This window comes from Euprymna scolopes, chromosome 4, assembly GCF_053919585.1.
Source record: "Euprymna scolopes isolate OS-2025 chromosome 4, ASM5391958v1, whole genome shotgun sequence".
Taxonomy (NCBI): Eukaryota; Metazoa; Mollusca; class Cephalopoda; order Sepiida; family Sepiolidae; genus Euprymna; species Euprymna scolopes.
The window spans coordinates 2,389,960-2,414,271 of record NC_136485.1 but is presented as its reverse complement, the minus strand read 5'-3'; the positions used below and the strand labels follow the sequence as shown (position 1 = coordinate 2,414,271).

General features: G+C 33.0%; 1 protein-coding gene across 4 annotated transcripts in view; it reads left to right on the top strand.

The window, feature by feature from the left end:
• Positions 1-18,253, top strand: part of LOC145266422 (uncharacterized) — a 442,016-nt gene extending 423,763 nt beyond the window's left edge. For all 4 annotated transcript variants that reach the window (XM_080122111.1, XM_080122092.1, XM_080122105.1 and 1 more), the window contains one exon: positions 13,236-18,253. In XM_080122111.1, coding sequence (XP_079978237.1) covers positions 15,761-17,269 — 1,509 coding nt within the window. In that variant the 5' untranslated portion in view covers positions 13,236-15,760 and the 3' untranslated portion in view covers positions 17,270-18,253. The remainder of the gene's footprint in view (positions 1-13,235) is intronic.
• The last annotated feature ends 6,059 nt before the right edge of the window (positions 18,254-24,312 follow it).

Sequence of the window (24,312 nt, the reverse complement as noted above, 5' to 3'; positions counted from 1 at the left end):
CTCATTACTGAGAGCATATATGCGTGTCTAAATGTTTTGTATTATGTTTCTAAAAACATATTTAGACATAGAACAATGAATATGTCGTGATAAACAAGACGGCATCATGGGTAGATTTTCTGCAATCACGAAATCTGAGAATATAGTCGTCACGAACATGTATGCTGATCTGCATTAATTTATGTTTTTTAGTTACAGAAATTTGCTATTATTTCCATCCTTTCGATTAGCTGATGTAAACCCGCAAAAAGTAATAACTTTAAAATGGAAAATGCACTTACACAACTGACTATTCAACGGATATTTAGTACTTGCCATATCGCCTCGACGTTGCCCGGAATTATTACGATCGCAGTTGGTACTTTACAGGGAAATAGATGTTTCTTGTGGAACTGGAGTTGTTAAATTCTGACAGCTCATGGAAAGCGTCGAAATAAGGCAAAACGATCAGTCATTGAATAACTATGAAAGAATTCGAAAAAAGGATCCAAATTCAATAATAGATACTTTTTAAGCGGTTTCACATTTGATCAGGGCGCAGCATATTTCAGCAGTTTACGTGATGTGCTTAAATATGCCGACGCAACATCCAGAAAATAAAAGGATATATTTATGTATAAGTACTCAGCCATTATTTTGTAAATATGTCTGTCGTATAAAACTTCAATTTTTCTTCGGTTTAGAACCTAAGCTAAGAATGCAAATAAGGAACGATAAATGTTTTTAGGAATAAAATGTGTTATTCTTCCTCAACTGGGTTTAATATATGTATTTATAATGTCAATATTGACTTACTATCAACTTGATTTAGTCATTTTTCATGAAATTTGCAAAGTATGAGACTGTATTCCATATGGCATGACTCAACCATTGCAACTGATAACATATGGCTAATATGAATAAGCAGATGTGTAAGCTTGATGTACAATATATTGAACGTTTAAAATACGGTGGAAACAAAGGGCATATCTTATATCCGATAATAACGTATCAAGTAGCGTGTCTTGTGATGCCTATACCATAATTATATGGGGTATTCTGTTTTTTGCCGATTTTGTGGAGGTTCCTTTTAATTGAATACTGAATACAACATTTAATATACACGATTTAATTTATATATTATTTAATTGGTGCAGTGGATCAAGACGTTGAATCTCTACAGTTCGAGGTGAGAATTGTTTGAAGATATCGGTTTCCATTCTACACAAAGCCGGCCAGAGGATTACTTAGCAAAAAACTTGTGAGACGACAAACACTACGGAAAGCAGTAATTGCTGAGGATTTAGTTAGGAGATTCGGGGCCCATATCCCGTCGCGGTTACAACCTGCACAAGGCAAGAGAAATAGTTGACCGAAACGTCGTGAATCAACAACTGAGAAGATGCGGATAATATCCCGCAATAAACTAACAATTTCATTTATACAGTATATTGAAGCAATAAATACATTTGATTTATACAGTATATTGAAGCAATAAATAAATTTAATTTATACAGTATATTGAAGCAATAAATAAATTTGATTTATACAGTATACTGAAGCAATAAATAAATTTAATTCATACAGTATATTGAAGCAATAAATAAATTTAATTCATACAGTATATTGAAGCAATAAATAAATTTAATTTAAACAGTATATTGAAGCAATACATAAATTTGATTTATACAGTATATTGAAGCAATAAATAAATTTAATTTATACAGTATATTGAAACAATAAATAAATTTGATTTATACAATATATTGAAGCAATAAATAAATTTGATTTATACAGTATATTGAAGCAATAAATAAATTTGATTTATACAGTATATTGAAGCAATAAATAAATTTGATTTATACAGTATATTGAAGCAATAAATAAATTTGATTTATACAGTATATTGAAGCAGTTATTATTTGATTTATACAGTATACTGAAGCAATAAATAAATTTGATTTATACAGTATATTGAAGCAGTTATTATTTGATTTATACAGTATATTGAAGCAATAAATAAATTTAATTTATACAGTATATTGAAGCAATACATAAATTTGATTTATACAGTATATTGAAGCAATAAATAAATTTGATTTATACAGTATATTGAAGAAATAAATAAATTTGATTTATACAGTATATTGAAGCAGTTATTATTTGATTTATACAGTATATTGAAGCAATAAATAAATTTGATTTATACAGTATATTGAAGCAATAAATAAATTTAATTCATACAGTATATTGAAACAATAAACTAACAATTTAATTTGTACAGTATATTGAAGCAATAAACTAACAATTTGATTTGTACAGTATATTGAAGCAATAAACTAACAATTTAATTTATACAGTATATTGAAACAATAAACTAACAATTTGATTTGTACAGTATATTGAAGCAATAAACTAACAATTTAATTTATACAGTATATTGAAGCAATAAATACATTTGATTTATACAGTATATTGAAGCAATAAATAAATTTAATTTATACAGTATATTGAAGCAATAAATAAATTTGATTTATACAGTATATTGAAGCAATAAATAAATGTAATTTATACAGTATATTGAAGCAATAAATAAATTTGATTTATACAGTATATTGAAGCAACAAATAAATTTAATTAATACAGTATATTGAAACAATAAACTAACAATTTAATTTGTACAGTATATTGAAGCAATAAACTGACAATTTAATTTATACAGTATATTGAAGCAATAAATAAATTTGATTTATACAGTATATTGAAACAATAAACTAACAATTTGATTTGTACAGTATATTGAAGCAATAAACTAACAATTTAATTTATACATTATATTGAAGCAATAAATAAATTTGATTTATACAGTATATTGAAGCAATAAATAAATTTGATTTATACAGTATATTGAAGCAATACATAAATTTAATTTATACAGTATATTGAAGCAATAAATAAATTTTATTTATACAGTATATTGAAGCAATAAATAAATTTGATTTATACAGTATATTGAGGCAATAAACTAACAATTTGATTTGTACAGTATATTGAAGCAATAAACTAACAATTTTATTTACACAGTATATTGAATCAATAAATAAATTTGGTTTATACAGTATATTGAAACAATAAACTAACAATTTGATTTGTACAGTATATTGAAGCAATAAACTAACAATTTAATTTATACAGTATATTGAAGCAATAAATAAATTTAATTTATACAGTATATTGAAGCGATAAATAAATTTGATTTATACAGTATATTGAAGCAATAAATAAATTTAATTTATTAAGTATATTGAAACAATAAACTAACAATTTAATTTGTACAGTATATTGAAGCAATAAACTAACAATTTTATTTATACAGTATATTGAAGCAATAAATAAATTTGATTTATACAGTATATTGAAACAATAAACTAACACTTTGATTTGTACAGTATATAGAAGCAATAAACTAACAATTTAATTTATACAGTATATTGAAGCAATAAACTAACAATTTGATTTATACAGTATATTGAAGCAATAAACTAACAATTTGATTTATACAGTATATTGAAGCAATAAACTAACAATTTGATTTATACAGTATATTGAAGCAATAAACTAACAATTTTATTTATACAGTATATTGAAGCAATAAACTAACAATTTTATTTATACAGTATATTGAAGCAATAAACTAACAATTTTATTTATACAGTATATTGAAGCAATAAACTAACAATTTAATTTATACAGTATATTGAAGCAATAAACTAACAATTTTATTTATACAGTATATTGAAGCAATAAACTAACAATTTTATTTATACATTATATTGAAGCAATAAACTAACAATTTTATTTATACAGTATATTGAAGCAATAAACTAACAATTTTATTTATACAGTATATTGAAGCAATAAACTAACAATTTGATTTATACAGTATATCGAAGCAGTTATTATTTGACCCTGAAATATGGAGAAATGAAAAGTTAGCACATATAAATCGGTATTAAAACGTGAATAACAATATAAACAGATTGTATACCAAATGACGTCAAATCATAAGATGAACCAATTAGATTTACGAGAAGATTTTTCGTATAATTCCGCCCAAATCGATCAAAGGTTATTGTGAATTGTATTGACATGATGACTGAACTCGTGCATACATGAGCTGAATGTTTTATCTCTCAGTTGTAGATATTGACGCTATGATATTCTAAGAATAAACCCCCCTTATAGAACTGCATCAGCAGAAGATATGAGTCATTGAATCCATGTCTAGAATTTATCTTTTTTTTATTACATTTTCACCCCAAACAAGGCAAATTGCCACTTTGGTGTAGGGGGCTACTATCAGGGGCAACACTACTGGGTACTATGTAGGGATTTTGACAGCAATGTGTCGGTTCACGTTACACTTGAACTTCTGCACGTCAGTACTGTTGGGGAAGCAGGGACCTGGAATGGAATTCCAGAGTCTAGCGGTTCTGGGGAAGAAACTATTGGAGTAAAAAGATCTTTTACATCTAGGGATCTCTACAGTGTGGGGGGGATTTAGCAGCCTGTCGGGTTTGTCGAGGGTGCTCACGTCGTGGGGGCACAAGTGATTGCAGTTCGTCAGAGCATTCACCACTAAAATACTTGTAGAAAAGGCAGAGGGATGCAACATTTCGTCGATGGGACAGAGGCTGAAGCTTAGATGCCAGTTCAGGGCCTATAAGGTTTGCGACTCTCTTTTGAGCCTTGTCAAGGAGCGAGAGACTAGTAGCAGATGCACCAGCCCAGATGTGGCAGCAATACTCCATACATGGGCGAATGGTGGCCTTATAGAGGTACAGGATACTTTCGGGTGTTAGTAGTTTTCTAGCACGGTAGAGAGAGCCCACCTTTCTTGCAGCGGCCCTGGCAATGCCTTCAATGTAATTGTTCCAACTCATGTTTCCTGTGAACGTTAGGCCAAGGAGTTTGAAAGATGGACTCTCAGATAAAGAGTCGTTGGTCATTGCTATGGGTGGTAGAGAGGGTTTCTTGTAATTATTGAATGAAACTAGTTTAGTCTTGGCAGTATTGAACGCGACCAACCACTTTTGTCCCCATTCCACTACTAATTGGAGGTCTTCCTCTAGTGTTTCTGCCATTTCTTTAGAAATGTGTTCATTCGTCTTCCTGTCGTGCCTGCCATAGAGTGTAGTGTCATCAGCATATATACCCATCTCAGAGGCAATGTTGTCGGGGAGGTCATTTATGAATATCAGGAACAATAGAGGTCCAAGGATAGAACCCTGGGGCACCCCCGCATTTATATCATATTGTTTAGATGTTCGACCGTCGAGGGCAACCTGGATTTTTCGCTTATCTAAGAAGGATTTAATTATGTTAAGTATTCTACCAGTGATACCTATGATCTGATTTTACTGAGGAGACCCTCATGCCATACCCTGTCAAAAGCCTTAGATATATCTAGAGCTACCGCTCTGCCCTCCCCCGCTTTGTCCAGTGAATTGTATATACGTTCAGAGATCACAGTGAGGATGTCTGCTGTGGAACGGGCTTGTCTAAATCCATATTGTTTGTCAGTCAGTAGTTTAGCATCTGTAAGATGATGGACTAGAGTATGGTCAATTATTGTCTCAAATATTTTGGCAAAAAGTGGGAGGAGGCTAATGGGGCGATAATTTGATGGGTCTGTCCTTTCGCCAGAATTCTTGAATACTGGTACAACAGAAGCAGTTTTCCAACAGCCCGGAAAGCAAGCTTCATTACGGCATTTGTTGTAGAGTTTGGAGAGAACTGGAGCTACTTCGGCTGAGCACATTTTTAATAGCACAGCTGGGATAAGATCGGGTCTACATGCTTTTGAGGTGTCAAGGTTTTTTATGATAGCATGCACCTGAGCAGGGGTGGTTTTCAGATCGTCTAGTGTTGCGTCTGTCCGCATAGGAAAGTCAGGTAGGGGGTGGTTGGAAGGGTCCAGTGTGGAGTTTGAGGCAAACCGACTGGCAAGCATGTTAGCCTTGTCAGTTTCTGAGAAGACAACCTCGTGATTGTTGGTAAGTGGGGGAATTGTTGATTGCCCTTTATTTACTACACTGTTGTAGATTTTCCAGAAGTCTCGAGTTCCTAGTTTTTGTGCTTCGATGCGCTTTTTAGTGGTTTCCGTAAATTCTCTCTTAGCTGTCGCTATTTCTTTCTTAACGTTATTTCTAGCTTCTATATACTTCAGTCTGTTTGAACTAGACTGATGTCGGTTAAACCTACGGTATGCATGCTGCTTTTGAGCAATGGCAGTTGCACAAGTCGACGTAAACCATTGGGGAGAGTGGGGCTTACTATAAAACTTCCGCATGGGAACATGCGCTTCGATTGCAGTTTTGAACCAGTCAGTGGTCTCGTTTGCACATTGTTCAGCAGGGAGAGAGAAAATATTTTTCCATGGAGCATCTCTAATTAGTTCCCTGATGGCTTCCCAGTCAGCCTTATTATAATATCTTGTTGTTTTGAGCACTGGCTCTTCAGTTATGGGTCTAGAGTTTAGGGCGATTACAACCATTATCACTGCATGATCAGCGTTCCCAAGTGGGCTGTGGGCCTTCGTTATGCAGTCATCGGGAACTGTGGTCAAAAACAGATCTAGAAGTGATGCGTGTTGTTCTTCCTGGTCAGGGAAACGGGTCGGAAACGTAACAACTTGTGATAGGGAGTGAGATATAGCGAAGCTATGGGTTTTGCTGCCCGCTGCATCTGTGTGAGTAGAGAATCCAAGCCAGTTTTTGTGGTGGACATTAAAGTCACCAAATACATGTATTTGTGCGCTAGTGTCGAGGGACAGTGCCGTGTCTATGCTGTCAGATACTTTGTTTATTATGGAGCAGTCCTGAGTCGAGGGAGAGCGGTAGAGAAAATAATAGTAGCTAATATTGTGTTGCATGTTTAGTCTAAAGCACATAAAGGCTTGATCATCTGTTTCTTGGTTTGTTTCTCTAGTCAAGGGAAGGGTATTACGAATGTAAACTCCAAGTCCGTGCATATGTCTGTCAGAGTCCTTACGGCAGAGTGGGAGATATCCAGTCATGTTAAAGTGGTTAGAGGGAATGGAGGAGTGTAGGTTAGTCTCACTTAGTGCTAAGATATCCGGGGTATTTGTTCAGAGAAATGCTTCAACATCAGCTAAGTTAGTTCTAAGCCCACGGATATTTGTGAATGAGAGCCTCAAGGGAGGAGGCAAGTTGAATTTGTTTGTCCCTAATCCTGGTTTAGTGAGGCTTATGTAGGGGAACACATCTGTAACACAAAATGTTGCTTCCTATAGTAGCGCTAATCCTGTCTATTTAGCTCTCTAACGTTTGGAGTTAAAATAATAAAAGGCTTTACTTGCAGTACTTGTTTTTATGTACACTAAAAAAAAAGAAACTATAGGTTTTTTAAGATAATTACACGATCGTAATTTTACTGACCAGACATGAAAATTACGTCATTAGTTTAATCGTTATGGTAAATATTTTTTCGTTATCTAATAATAAATAAAAAAGAGCACTGACGTACATAATTTATTATTTTTTTCATTTTTCATTTCCTACAGTCAGTTTGTGTTTCTGTTAGAAGTGTTTATAAGTGATTATACTCTGTTTCCTTGCGTTTGGTATACACTACGAGACCTGTTTTTGCTTCTTTTCGCAAAGATAAACAGAAAGAAACGCCTAATGAGAAGTTTTGTTTATTAGCCAGCTATGGACCAATATATTACCGACATGGTGGACAGATGCAAAGGCTGTGCTTTAGCTGCAAAAGCACCACCGATAACATATAGGCCTTGGCCCAAGGCTGAACAACCATGGTCGAGGATCCACATCGATTATGCGGAACCTGTGGAGGATTTTTACTACCAAATAGTAGTTGACTCTTACTCTAAATGGCCAGAGGTACTAAGATGCAAAATACCGACCACGGCAAAAACGACACTTTTTTTATTGGAATTATTTGCTCGGTCTGGTGTTGTAGACTGTCTGATTAGCGACAACGCTACACAGTTCACCTCGACAGAGTTCAGAGAATTCTGCAAGACATATCAAGACAAGCATATTAGGATACCCCAGTACCATGCTAGAAGTAACGGCCGAATGCTTCGTCGATACGTTCAAAGAGCATTAAAAAAGGCGTGGTGTACACCGACAGAAAAGACCCTTCAGCAATTTCTGCAGGTTTACAGAATCACGAGAAATTCGAACAAACCAGATGCGGGATCCCCAGCAGAAATCATGTTTGGATGGAAAATAAAATCCGTATTTGATAAATTGCTACACATAGTACACAACATAACCTCTACAATGCCAATGAAACGGTTTAACAGCGGAGATAATGTGTATTTTAGACATTTTAGCAAGAACGTTTATTTTTGGGATCAGGATACGATCTTACGAAGAATCGGCCATGTTACATACATCATTCAGGGCCCAAAGTTCCAACATAAGAGACACCTGAACCAAATCAGGAAACGCTTCTACGAGGATCAAGAAGAACCACTGCAGGACGGCAGTGAAGCGATTCAAATTGTGTATGACTGTTTTGACATAGACCCCCCCCCCCCAAGGGATGTCCGAACCGAACCGAGACGCTCCGGCAGAAAGAGGAAGTGCAAAGACCCCTTGGTGGTCTGCCCAAAAGAAAGAAATACTGATTTTCACAGCCGCGGAAATAAGCTTAGGAGGGGGGTTGCGGTTGAATCCCCCTCCAAATGAACTGTTCTATCCATTATATAAACCATAGACCTTCTGATCCCAGGTGTGGATTAAACACCAGAGCGACCCTCGCCTGCTCGGTGACGTTTACTACTCTTTTCAGTTGTAACCTTTTTATGCTGTTGTTCCAGTAATACATTGCTTAAACTCTATTCCGTTGTTCTCTTATCTTTGTGGCTATTTGCAAGCCACAACAGCTTCAGAAAGTTTTAGTTTCTGGTTAGTTCGATTGTTTCGGTCTTGTTCTCCCGCTCCCATTTTGATAAACATTCTATTTCATTGGTTTCAAAGGTGTTATTATTATTATTATTAGTAGTAGTAGTAGTAGTAGTAGTAGTATTATTGTTGTTGTTTCTTTATTATTATTATTATTATTATTATTATTATTATTTTTGTTGTTGTTGGTTGTGGTGGTGGGTGTATTGATGTTGTTGTTGTTGGTGGTGGTTGTGTTGCGAGTGTGTCATTATTATTATATTTATCATTTTATGACAAATCTTCTTCTTATTGTTATTATTATTATTATTATTATTATTATTATTATTATTATTATTATTATTATTATTACGAATGGTATTATTATTGTTATTATTAATTTTATAATAATAATAATAATAATAATAATAATTATTATTATTATTATTATTATTATTATTAATATTGTTGTTATTGGTGGTGGTGTTGCTTCCCTCATTATTATTATATTGAATGTTTCATGACAAATCTTATTATTATTGATATTATTAACATTATCAATGCTGCTATTATTATTGGCTCACATGGAGATTTCACGCAAGTCAACAAACGATCTGATTGGAAACCTGTTCTGGAAGCTGAGTGATAACAAGTCTCCCCAGACGTCCAGCTCTCTTCGCCTCCTTGATAGCATTTTCAAATTAATTTGCATCATCGCAACAGCCGCTTACCATTGATTTCTCGCTGGTAGTGGCCATTTATTTATACTGGAATTTTAGTGGCATTCAGCCTCCCCAACGTCCCAGTTCTCTTTGCGCTTGTCCAGCCGAGGTCTGGTTGGCGTTCGTTCCTCGGTCTTTCAGTGCTTATTGACCCTTCACGGCCATTTAATATAACGTTTCTATTGGGGGGAACGGTGATGAAACAATGGGGGGATGCATGGTGGGGGTGTGTGAGACCTTGTAGATATGCAGTTTCGGTGTTCTTCATTCCCTGTAACGCTTATTCGTTATATTGTCTTCTTGTATTATTCACCGCATTCAAGGGTTTTCCTTAATATTTCAGTCGTTTTCATTATCGTTAGTCGTTGTACTTTTGCAGTTATTCCTCTGATTCCAATTTCTGACATTCTTTTTTCGAAGTTTTTCGGAATTGTTCCTAGTGCTCCTACTATTATCGGTACTCTTTTGATTTTCTTTATCATCCAAATCCCTTTTAACTCTGGCTAACTCTGTGTTTTTGCTTCGTTTCTCCTTTTCTTTCATACTCACCCTGTGGTCAGCTGGGACAGCAAAGTCTACGATTTGACAGGATTTTTCTTTCTTGTTAATTATTACGACATCAGTCCTCTTGCTTGGATGGGTTTGTCTGTCCATGTCCCATAGGATTTTGTGGTTCTCGTTTTCGAGTGCTGTTGCGGGTTTATGCTTGTACCATTTGTCTTTACGCTCAAAATGCGGTCGTTTGCACAATTCCCAGTGTACCATCCTCCCCACTTGGTCATGCCTTATTTTGTATTCCTTTTGAGCTAGTTTGCTGTATTCACTTATTATATGGTTTATCGTTTTGTCTATTTGTCCACAGAGTCTGCATTTGCTGTTTTCTTGTGTTTTGTCGATCCTTGCTTTGATATGGTTGGTTCTTATCGAGTTATCTTGTGTTGCAGTTATTAGAGATTCAGTTTCTCGGTTTATATGTCCTTTTCGCATCCATGCCCAAGTGTTCTCGTTATTCTCATCTTTTGTCATTCTCATGAATCTTCCGTGGAGTTGTTTCTCTTCCCATTTCTCTTTTCTCGTTTTGTCGTGTGTCTTTCTGTTTTCTGGGGGTTTTTTTCAGTGTCTCTCGCTGCTATAATTATCCTTTCAGTGTGATGTATTTTTCTAGTACTTTTTTCGTGTCCTTCACACAGTCTTCTATACAGATTGGTCTCTCCCACCGACTTTCCTTTTCACATAGAGTCTGTCAATATCGTCTTTTGGGTATAATGCATTACGCATGGTCATGAGTTTTCTGGTTTTCTGGTCGAGTTGTCTCAGTTCTTCTGTTGTCCACCCTCTAAACGGTCCAGAGTATCTTACTAGTTGTACTGCCCATATATTTATACCTTTTTTAGGTTTCTGCTATATAATTTCGTTTCCAGGAGTTTTCTTGTTCTCCTGAGATATTCCTTTCCAATTTACTCTTGTCTGTTGCTCTGATGGTGCCCGCTTCCAGAATTCCCAAATATTTATAGTCGTCTTATTTCCCTAGTGCCCTCATTTCTGTTTGCTTGGGTAGTTCCATGCCTTCTGTCGTTTCCAGTTTTCCCTTTCTTATAAGTAATTTATTATTATTATGATTATTATTATTATTATTATTATTATTATCATCATAATCATCATCATCATTATCATTATCATTATCATTATTATTATTATTATACACTTACATTAAAAATTTCAGGATTTATTAAATCCTGATAGTTATGAGCGATTTTATTGTTCAACTTGGGAATGACAACGAAGCTTGACCCATCTACCTAGGTAACTTTGGAGTAGAGAAAGTAGAAATAAAATTGAAATAGATTAATAGAACTCTGCTCGATGCACACCGTCTTTGTAACCAACGTTTCTCGGTGTATAGCTCCTTTTCGCATCCATGTCCAGGTGTTCTCGTTATTCTCATCTTTTGTCATTCTTATGAATCTTCCGTGGAGTTGTTTCTCTTCCCATTTCTCTTTTCTCGTTTTGTCGTTTGTCTCTCTGTTTTCTGTTTTCTGGGGTTTTTTTTCAGTGTCTCTCGCTGCCATAATTATCCTTTCAGTGTTTTGTATTATGTATTTTTCTAGTACTTTTTTCGTGTCCTCCACACAGTCTTCTATACAGATTGGTCTCTCCCGCCGACTTTCCTTTTCACATAGAGTCTGTCAATATCGTCCTTTGGGTGTAGTGCATTATGCATGGTCATGAGTTTTCTGGTTTTCTGGTCGAATTGTCTCAGTTCTTCTTTTGTCCACCCTCTAAACGGTCCAGAGTATCTTACTAGTGATACTGCCCATGTATTTATACCTTTTATTAGGTTTCTGCTATATAATTTCGTTTCCAGGAGTTTTCTTGTTCTCCTGAAGTATTCTTTGCTAATTTTCTCTTTCATTTATGTTGCTCTGATGGTGTCCGCTTCCAGAATTCCCAAGTATCTATAGTCGTCTTATTTCCCTAGTGCCCTCATTTCTGCTTGGCTGGGTAGTTCCATGCCTTCCGTCGTTTCCAGTGTTCCTTTTCTTATAACTAGTTCTGCTCACTTTTCCATTCCAAATTCCATTTGGATATCTTGGCTGAAGATCCTGGCAGTGTTAATTAGTGTCTCTAGCTCCTTTTCGGTCCTTGCTAATACTGCTCAATGGCATCATTGCTATGATGAACAGTAGTGTTGATAGCAGTCTCCTTGAAAGATGCCTCTTTGCATGTTAATTTCTGTTATGTGTTGTCCATCAACTGTCAATTCCAGTCTCCATGTTTTCATTGCATTTTGTGTTACATTAGAGGCCCTGCTTGGTATTTTATATATTTTTAGCCATTCTATTATCCATGGATGGGGGATCCTGTCGTATGCTTTTTGTACGATCCATGCCATTGCTAAATTCATTCTCCTCCTTTTTACCTCCTTTAGTATATTTTTATCTATATATAACAGGGCATGTGTTCCTCGTTTTCCTTTTTTGGCATCCTTTCTGCTCCTCGGGGATGAGTCCACGGTTATTCAGTGAGTGGTAGATTTGTTTCCTCAGTTGTGCTGTCAGTATCTTCCACATAGTTGGTAAGCACGTGGTTAGCCTATAGTTGCTAGTCACGGTTCCTTTCTCCGTGTCCTTCTGTAGCAGTGTGGTCTACCTTTTGTCATCCAGTCTGGTACGCTTGCTTCCTGTATACATCTTCTCAGGTTTTGGGCTAGCCTTTCGTGTAAGGTTGTGAATTTTTTGAACCAGTATGCATGTATCCCATCGTGCCCTGGTGCTATCAAGTTTGCCATTTTTCTATGGTTTTCTTTAGTGTTTCCTTGCTGATTTTATCCACTGTTCATTCTTCTATTTGTTGTAACTCTTCTTTTATGACTTTCAGCCATTCAGCATTTCTATTGTGATCTCGTCGCTCTCTCCATATGTTACTCCAGTAGAGTTTTGTTTCTGTCGGATTTGGTTGTTCTGTTTTTGTTTTTCCTCCGTTCACATTTTGGTAGAATTGGCTTTCATTATTTATTATTATTATTATTATTATTATTATTATTATTATTATTATTATTATTATTATTTATTAATTCCTGTTTTCTTTTTTCTTTCAGATGATACTTGAGACTTCTAACCGAAATGGATTGTACCATTCAATGGGATGAAGAAAAATTACAAGATTATTGACGATAATCTTTATCGCATAGTTTGAAAAGAGCTATACTTGATTTCCAGCATTCAATTAAGTAAAACCAGTAACACCGCTTTGAAAAACTATTAATTGACTCAGCAATACCCGTCAAACAACTGATTTTTTATTCATCGAATAAACTGTCATGAAAATTCCGTTTATAACACCATTAAATAAATATTCGGTTATGAATGCATAGTAAATTGTAATTATACTATTTTAAACATGTCATTTATTAATAGACATTAAGAGTTACTAAATCAAAATCGTTTATAATAACGAATTCAATGCATAACCCTTATCCTCGAGTGGCTTCCGGGATTTATAAATGGTGACTTCCATGTAAAATAAAATATATTTAATTTGGGAAATCTTCCATAACATCTAAGTTAAAATATATATTTTATATTCTTGTGTCGATCTCGTTATAACGAAATATACTTCCTGTGCGGTTATTGTTATATTGTATTCTTTAATATATAGATATTTGGAAATCAAATCGAAATATTCATATGTTTTTGATTTTCTCTTACGATCGCACGTTTGTTATGAATGTGAACGAAACACAAAACATCAAACTCAAACCGAATTTATACTTTTAGCAATTTTTTTTTTATTGTCATTTCGGTGATTACATATATTTTTGAATGATATTTCGACACTTACTGAATACTTTATAAAATGTTAGTTCACAGTAATCCATATTCAGAAATATATATTCTTTTCAAATCATCCAGTCTGTCTGTATAGAAATATCCATGTTGGTGAGTGGCGTATTTGTGTATATACTACGTGCTAATGATATCAAACATATTACACATAAATATTTTTATCGTTCTCGAGATATAAAGAACAAAATCTTAAACTTTCACCTACACGAAGAATTGGCATTTGAAGGATAGTTACAAGGTCATTTATTTACAAGTTATTTTCATCGGAGTTAATTAAGGGCAGTTTGACAAGAGAAAGGTTTACCATGCCGGGAACATTATGGAATAAGCGACTAAAAGCGATTTTATAATAAAATGTCTCTTCTCTTTTGAACTATGTATGAGGCATTTTAGAAAATCAAATCAACACATCTTTTACACATTGTTGGACAGATATTTTTTGGATTCGTATGCCATGTGTCTGTGTGATTGTGATGCAGTAAACGACATAAGATGTGAACTAGAAACGAAGAGTTTACAATTCGCACTAATACAAAATGTTCTCCTACAAATATACCAAATTTTAATTCATCAATTTATTAATTTATATTAAAGAATAAGATACGTAAAAACAACAACTTATGTGAGTTTTAATAGATGCGATTTATAACTGTGCCTAAACCTAAACGTAGATTCCATGAGCACAGCTTCTTTCTTAGAACTGCATGCCTATGGAATTGTATTCCGTTTTTTCTGCTTTCCAGCTGACTACAATATGGTTGTCTTCAAGTCTAACGTAAACAGGTTTTTGATGAGCCGTTCCATTTAAGTTAACAGATTTACCGAAGTTCAATTACTAGCGGTTACTATATTGTCCAATTTCTACTCTTTAGCCCTTATACTCAAGTGGCCTCTTGGCCTTGATATAGTGGCGATGCCTATGTAAAAACAGTACAAACCGTGATGTACATATCACGTTAATTAGTTGACGACCTACGCGATAAAAAATATGATGACAAATGGTAACGAGTTGCTTTCATATCTTTCCCGGCTTTTGCAAAAACTTTTCGTGATGTGAAGTCTTAATTATATGTTTTCTGACATGGCACACCACCTCTCTTTTAACATGAGTTTTTTAGACTATCAACCTAATCTTTTACTTCTTTAGTACATGAACCTGTACCAACACACTAAACCACGTAGCTTTCAATAAATATTATTTTCTCATTAGTCACTACCAAACTTTACTCATCATTTCTTAGAGAAAAAATAACAATTTAATCAGCCGAAGACATTATTCAGACTGTCCACATGTACACGTCATTATATTTGATTTGATATGTTTGGACGGTATAAATAAGTAGCTACATACAATGGCGACGTAATATCATTTGCTCGTATATATGGTATACGTTTAAACACTCAATTAACCATGCCTATATTCTCTGATTTACTTCAACCCATTTAATCCACGTGGTTATGTTTTTTGTTTCCTTTCTATTACGTTCCAGATAAGTTATTCGATGTATAAAAGTCTATTATAATTTATCAATATTACATAAGTATATACAATGAAAATATAATAACATATAATATAGTTTTAATACACTCCTGAGACTAAAACGATTTTTTAAAATGTATGATTCAGACATAATTTTGAGAAGAAATAAATAAGAGACAAAGTGCAGTTTGTATCACCAACCACATATCTGTAGTAAACTAAAGATATATATATATATATATATATATATATATATATATATATATATATATATATATATATATATATATATCAATTATGGAGTTCTTAACAAATAATGGAAGAGCATCTAATACCAGCAACGATTCTCAAACACATCTGTTAGACGATGATATCCTGATCTCAGACAACGGGATTCCGGTCGATCCATTCTTGATTCCATCTCTTTGTATGCTTTCGGTCTTTAGTCTGGTTGGAACGTTGGGCAATGTAATAGTATTACACGTGTTTTTACAACGGAAAGACAAAGTGTCTTCCACTATATTTATTCTTTCGCTTGCTGGAATTGATTGCATAACATGTCTCATCATAATCCCATATACGATCGTCATTGAATATATCGATTTTTACGTTCGATACGAGTTTTTCTGCAAAACTTACTTATTTCTCATTACTTTTAACGTTCCACTTTCATCTTTTGTGATGGTTGCCATTGCATTTGATCGTTACTTCTGTATATGCCATTCGTTGCGGAACGTTATGAATCGTAAACGCGCCAAAATAATTATAATAATTCTCACTTTTTTCGCTGCCGGACTGGGAACAATTACATGTTTGACACATGGCGTGTATATGTTGAAAACATCAAACGAGACTTACGTTTTAAATTTTACTCGACCCGATAATTTTGGTAATGAGAGTTTACCTTTGAAATACTTTGGCAATTTCTCCATCGACTGCAAAACTGCTAATCTTACCGACACAATTTATACATATTGTAAGGAATTCTTCGGATACGACCACTTTACAAATGCATCCACGCAGTTGCCCCGGCTTACACCAAACCTAATGTCAAATCAAAATATACAATATTTTGGCGATATTATCTCATCCACAGCTGAGCCATCATTATCCAATAACCATTCATATTTCATCGAACAGACTATTGTAACCCACAGCATCGAATACATCGGTAAGTGTAACCCATCTGAGGTTTTACTGAGCCGTCGTTTTCGGTATATATACCAGAAAATCTACGCGTTTCTTTTTCTCGTAGATTTTTGCCTCGTGCTTGTACTCTATGTACTCATCTACCATTTTCTCGTTACACGACGAATCAAACGTCAACGGTCTCGGTCGTTACGCAGTATTTCGACTGCGCATCCTGGTTGTACCGACAATTCGACAATCGAGACCCGTTTTCTCACCGAAATTCCATGTGCATCGCCATCACCCGTCGTCGTTGCTGCTGCTGCCGCTGTCGCAGCCGCCTCGTCCTCGTCCGGCAGTATGAGACGTGCTGCAATGCGTCATAAAGTTCCTCCAAAAGAACGACTGTTGATGGCTAACATCCGTACGGCTGCGATGCTATTCGTTGTTACAGTTGTATTTATCGTTGTCTTTTTACCTGCTTGGCTCACAGCCATGGCACTTGTACCGCCAAACAAAATTGTTTTCTATTCATACTTTCTTTACAACGTTGTGAATCCTTTCATCTATGCGTTTATGAACCCCATGTTTAAAAAGGAACTCCAGAAAATGATTTCGGTTCGCAAACGGGTCATTCGACCACGGTGTTTTTGGGACAGTGCCGTACAAACGTGTTAAGACTTGAAAGAAATATAATTCCCAAATAGGAACACGATATATGTATAATCTAATTTGTTTATTTTTTGTACATGCATATACCTATATCACGTATACTTTTATTTTGTTTTACATATTGATCCCAATTAGTCCTTCTGAAAATTGATATGTAAATTGGACAACCCATCGCAACAAAAATATCAAAACCATAAACTAACTCATTTCTCCTAAGTCACTAAAAATAATAAATAAACGACGTAATTTTCTTGTGGATTTGGAAAACTATTTTATTTTAATATGGTTGAGGTTTTATATCTATAGTATCGCTTAATGCGCATATAGTTTTACGACAATACATTCTACATTGTGTGGAATTCATTATTTTTAACGTATTAACAAATAGAGCATATCTTATTGGTATAACTAATAGTGATTTGTTTTGAATGTATTATTTAGTTAAAATCATATTATAGTATCTATAATATGACATAGTCATAAGTAATACATGTGAATCAGATCATTATAAATAGATATACCCACTATAATGATGATCCGAAAGATACAATATGTGCTATTTTTTGAAAAAAAAATACAGATTTGTAAGCAACAGAGAAAGAGAATAAACATATTGGCGTAAGCAAACTTCATGTGTAAAATAAACCACACAAATACAGACGTGTTGTTATTTTAGTTATGTTGTTAACAAAACGCATCTTCATTTGTTAATGATTTGTTCAGTGTATAGACACTCCATCTAACTCCAAAACCATTATTGTATTGAATAGTATTCTATTCTTAAGCCAGTGTAACGTCGAACGAACAAGGATGATTAAGAGTATTTCTTTCAAAATCGGACACGTACAGAAATATTCAGAATCGGCATTGAGTTGCCGATGATTCCATATCCCTTATGTGAAGCACATGTTTAACCTTGTAATTTCGTCAATGAACCACAATCGAAATCATGTACAGGGCATTTGAAATAAAGATTCGCATTCAGATAAACTTATTGTTGTGTTGTAATCTTAATTCCATCTTCATTTCAATTTTAACAAAAATATTATTACCATACAACTTATTAAGAATAGCTACATTGTTTACAAATTCATTTTTTTCAGTTTGGTGTCGATGATAAAAGAATTGCCTATATCTGATTTGTTGACCGTAAATAATGTAGTACAGACATATATTATTATAATGTTTCAGTGACCCAAACTGGAAGATGCCCCGAAAAGAATTCAATAATTGATACGAACTTTTCTTACAGAACATAAAGCGATTGTATGTGGCATAGCAGCAGAGTAATGATTATTCTAACTGCATATGCATTTATTAACACATTATGTCAGGAGGGAAAACCAGATGTTTATATGCATATGTTTCTTGAGGCGACAAAAGTCGGAATTTGTGAAATATTTTCATTTATATTTATGATTTACACTTAATGGAAATGCGTGCCAACAGAATATACGCGATGGTAGTCGAGGTTGTTGTAACCAAACAAGTTCTTAAACAAACAAGCTTCATTTACATTACAGTAATAGTATTACAATGGAGAGAAGTAGAAAGGGAGAGAGAGAGAGAGAGAGAGAGTTCGGTAAGTGTGTTGGTGATGTATCATTGTTTGTGAGGCGACTGCCAAAATGTTTCGACTGGCTTTTCTCTCGCTCTATCTCTCTCTAACTGACTTTGTTTATGACGTATATTAAAATCTCTCGCTCTCCTTGATTGGCACTTAATTGTTCGTTTATTTTGACATGTAATATAGAAATTTCGAACATTGCACATTAAGCAATTCCATTCCAGTTAAAAAATGTTCTATCATTGCTTAATGCATTTGATGATCCGATTGAAATGTAGAGTTGGCGTTATCATCAGCAATCAGATTTACCTCGTTTTTCCCCCAGATTTGGTTATTTTCTGGCGTTGTTCGTCTTCTATAATACACTTGTATTTCCAAGAAAATTTCTCAAAATTAAAGCCCGTTTTTTAGCAAATGCATATATTTATCTTCTCAACACTCTATTTGTGACAGTAAGTGTGAAAGAATTAAAGAGAAAAACGTGATGACTGGGAAAACAGAAAAAAATGTGTGAAAGGAAGAGATTAAAAGAATGAGAGAAATAGTTTTCTTTTTGAAGTTTTACAATGAAAGTTCAAAAGATATCGCTGATGTGGAACGCTAGAACCATAATATGAAGTGTTATAAAGTCAGATATAAAAGTCGGTGTAAAACGATAAAGAAGCTGGAAGAGAAAGCGAGGGAGAAATCGAAAGAGAGAAACAAAAAATGGAAAGAAAGAGAAAAATGAAGAAAAGCTACATAGCGAAACGAAGCGAACTATATGTTCCGATTTTAGACGCTGTAAATCATAAATACTTCTATCGAGAAAGGAGAAAGAGAAAACAGGGAGATAAAGAGAAAGAAAAAAAGAAATACAGACAAATCTTAAATTAAAAAAAGAACAACGTCGACTTTTTTGGTACAATTCTAATGAAAAATAATGTTCGGTACGGTACGCTAAATTTGTCGAAATTTCTGTATGGAGGGTGTTATATATATATATATATATATATATATATATATATATATATATATATATATATATATATATATATATATGATGGAGCATCAAAACACCCAAACATATATATAATATTCTATATAATATTTTCTTCCTCGGCATTTTGAAAGTTTCAGTTTAAGTGCTGAGCATCACAATTAGAACAGGAGTATTAGGTTTATCTTGCTAAATATTTTTCTGTGAGAAGAAAGCCATTCTTTTAAACTCTATGGATTAAGAAAAAATTTATTGGCATCGCTTGTATCGAAATATTATTGTTGTAATTGTTAATTTACTTTACATTTAATTTGACAAAATGTAAATTTGTCAATACACACATATATACATATAATATGTATATATATATATATATATATATATATGTATGGTCTTTGAAGTGTTTAACCTTTAAAACTATACAAACAATATTTTTTATCATTCGTTAGAAAACCATCTAGTCAGTAATTCATTTAATCACGTGCAATCACTGCATCAACTCGCTCTCGAATTTACTATTATACCAATAATTTATTTTTCAAGGGATTATCAGTTGTTTACCATGAAACACTGTTTCGGGGATTTAAAAACAAAACAGTACATTACATCATGGCTACCCAGCAGGGTTGATCAAACACCACCACCCTTAATCTTGGGAAGAAGACATGTTACAAACATTTGATCCAATTTCCTATTCTTAATTGCAATTATTAACCTTTTCATACTATAAAAATGAATTTCTTACCTGTGCGAATCATCAATTTCCACATTTAAAATGGATACATTTTTTTTATTTTTTAAATTCATCAGTCTTGTATTTATAAGATTAGAATTAATCCATTTAACTACTTATCACCCCACTATGATTAGTATTTAGTATATTTACATTCTTATTTATTTAAAATTAAATATATAAAGGGTAAAAATATTGTTACATATATACATTTTTTTAATATATATAAATTTATTATATTTAATACAAAATATATTTTATACATTGCTAATATAGTTTTGGATTTCCTTTATTAATATAGTCTGGTTTATCTTAAACGATTCAAAAGCATCAGGATAACGAACAAATGCTTTATTTAACTGTTAAATATTGTATTTTTATACCACCCTTGTTTTATCATTCTTATTACTAAGCTAGAAACTGGTGGTATAAAATCTGTTAATGTTAAAGTAACGCGAACTATTCTCAAAAACTCTGATATAATGGTTCTATAAAACATAAAAACAGGACAGGTGCTATCTTTATGGGGCATACGTACTATTTTAAAGGGGAAAGCGTTTCTTTTATCAAATATTTTATAAAGAAAAATCGCATCCTCAACTTTTATATCTAAATCCAGAAATGTAGCCTGTTGTCCTCTATGTTCACAATTCAATTTTAATTCGTTTGGATATATAAGATGTTTATTTTTTTCGAATTCATCATTATCGTTTATACATATAAGGTCATCTATAAATTTCCTACACCCATGAAAGTTATGTTTTAGATATATCTGTTTTTAATAGTGATGATATATATATATATATATATATATATATATATATATATATATATATATATATATACTCGAGTCTATGTAAATACAAATTTGCCCAAAATGGTGCAGGATCCAAACCCATCGGGATACCTATCGTTTGGAGTAATATTTTATTTCCTATTTGAAAATAGCATTCTTTAATAAGATGACTTACAAGTATTTTTAAAATACCTTTAGAAACACTAGTTTTGATATTTTTTATTTTTACACCAGAAAGCCTTAGAGTTTGAAAAGTCTATATATTTACCTTTTCCACCGTCAAAAGCTAAATCTACAGTATCATTTAATTCTTTTATAAGTTTTTCGTGCGGAATTTTAGTATATAGCGTACTAAAATCATAAGTACCTATAGGTTTTGCTTTTATTCTGGAATTTATTTCAACTAATTTTTCTTTCACTGGTTGGGGATTATTTACAACCCAAAATAGATTTATATTACTATAGAATTTACTTTTCAGGTGAAAATTATTTATTTGATTTATAATTAATTTAAATATTTTAGATATAGCTTTACTTAAAGGTTTAGTGATGCACGTCTTTGAACCTACAATAAATCTAGCACCAACTGGAATTTTATACATTTTAGGTATCCAATACATACATGGAAGATTTTTGTGTTTGTCTTCTAACTTTAATCCTACTTTTTCACTAATAATACTTTACTTTATAAGTATCCGAAACGTTTCCTATAAGTCCTACTTCTATCAATAAACGTTGTATATAATATTTTTTACATATAAAAGCTATATTGTTTGTCGCTTTATCAATCGGAACTATTACAAACTTTTCTTGAAGTATTTTAGGTTCCTCCCGTATTTCTGAATTTTTTAAAAGAGGATTGTTTTTCTAGGGTGTTTAAATTGTTTTATATGTTTAACCTTTTCATTTACACATTCAAGTATACTATGTTTCCATGCATCAAACGTAAACTGTACTAATTTATATTTCTTTACCATAGACATAATAAAACCTTCTAGTGCTTTAGTTACTTCTTTAACGCATTTAGTGTGATTTAGGGATTTAGGTTCTCTATAATTTGGACCCTTACTAAGTAGTTTTCTTAATTTATGATTATTTCCAATCTTTAAATCTCCTGAAATTACATGTTTTATCTCATTTTTACAAAAGGAGAGGAATTACATTCACATTCTGGAATATATTATTATCATTTATATTTATATGCTCTACCGTTTTCTTATAATTAAAAATATTCTTGCGTATTGTTGGCCCTAGTTTATATGTAATTTTATATAATATATATGTACATATATATATATATATATATATATATATATATATCGTTTTGCTGTATCATAACTCATCAATGCGGCTATACTAGCATCCATCCCTTGCAAGAGACTGAACCAACAACAATCTAGTTGACAGTCTGCTGTTCAAAACTCTTCTGAATGAGATCGGTGCCGGTCAACGACCTCATAAAATGGCCATTCATATAGACACTTTACTCACCTCGAGCTGCTTGTTTATTTACAAACAAATGCAGATCTTCGCATAACTCTAATTTAGCAGCAGCTGTAATCATTTCAGGAATTCGCTATACCCAAGGGGGGGCTTAAAATATAGTTATAAATATACTGACTGTTGTGTTGTATCACAGCCCAAGTGCACATAAACTAGCACTTATCCCCTGACTGGGAGTTAGCATAATATTGAAAATTTATATATATATATGGACTTGAATATTAAAATATAATACAATCTGTAGTCTGAATAAATTTTACATTTAAAGTTAATTATATATATATATATATATGTATATATATATATGTGTGTCTGTGTGTCTGTGTGTGTTCTTATACGCCAAGTTTATAATCACCCACATCTATTTTGCTAATAACTTTTTGTCCATTAAAATAAGTAACTACTTGAAAATATATGAATTAATAATTATATTCTTTTGTCAAACAATAATTTTGTTGTAATTCTACATAATTAAACTTCATTTACTGCATAAACCACACACACACACACACATATATATATATGTATATGCAGATGTACATATATATATATATATATATATATATATATTTGTCAAGATATGTTTCGTCATGTACCCTCTGTGATACACAGTGCGTGAGAATCCCTGGGAGGAGTGGTTGTGCAAATGGCGTTGTGCTCTAATTACGCTTGTTCTCTGCAAACTTTCTCTTGTTCATCTTTTGATCTCGAAAGCCGCACACACACATACAAACAGACACACATATTTATATATATTAAATAAGTAAAGAGAGAAAATAAAGGTAAAGACACTATATATATATATATATATATATATATATATATATATATATATATATATATATCCATTTTTTAATACGTCATCAATTGGGGTATTTAGAAAATAGAAACTCTTTATCCCATGGTATTTCTAAGTTAAATGCTTCCAATCAGGAGAGTAGAGAAGATGCTATGTAACACAATGGTGGTGTGACGTCTAGGAATAGTTTTGATTAGTAGCGAAATAAATTATCGTAGCTATTTGGGAGAACTATGCAGATCTCTGTGATGAGTTTGGATAAGTTAAAGGAAGTTTTTTGCCACATGTTTATGCATATATTAGCTATGAAGATGTTTTACATGAGATATGTGGTTTATGCTAAGTTTGTAATTTTTTGCAGAGGTGTCTAACACTAGCTCTGCCCTTAAAAGAGATATATCTTAATGGGCGTGTTAATATGATACTTTAAGTAGAGGGGCGTGTTGTACTGGATTCAATGTACCAAGAATTTTATTGAGTAATATATATATATATATCACAATTATATATTCTTATATATTATATATTCTTACACAATAGCAATGCACTACACCCTCGCAGAACACAGCAGAAAATCCAGAACAACAGCGTGTCCTTTCACCCATCTCGCACCTAGAACCATAATAAATGTATAAGTCAAAGCTTTTGGTGAGAAGATCCCACTTAGATTAT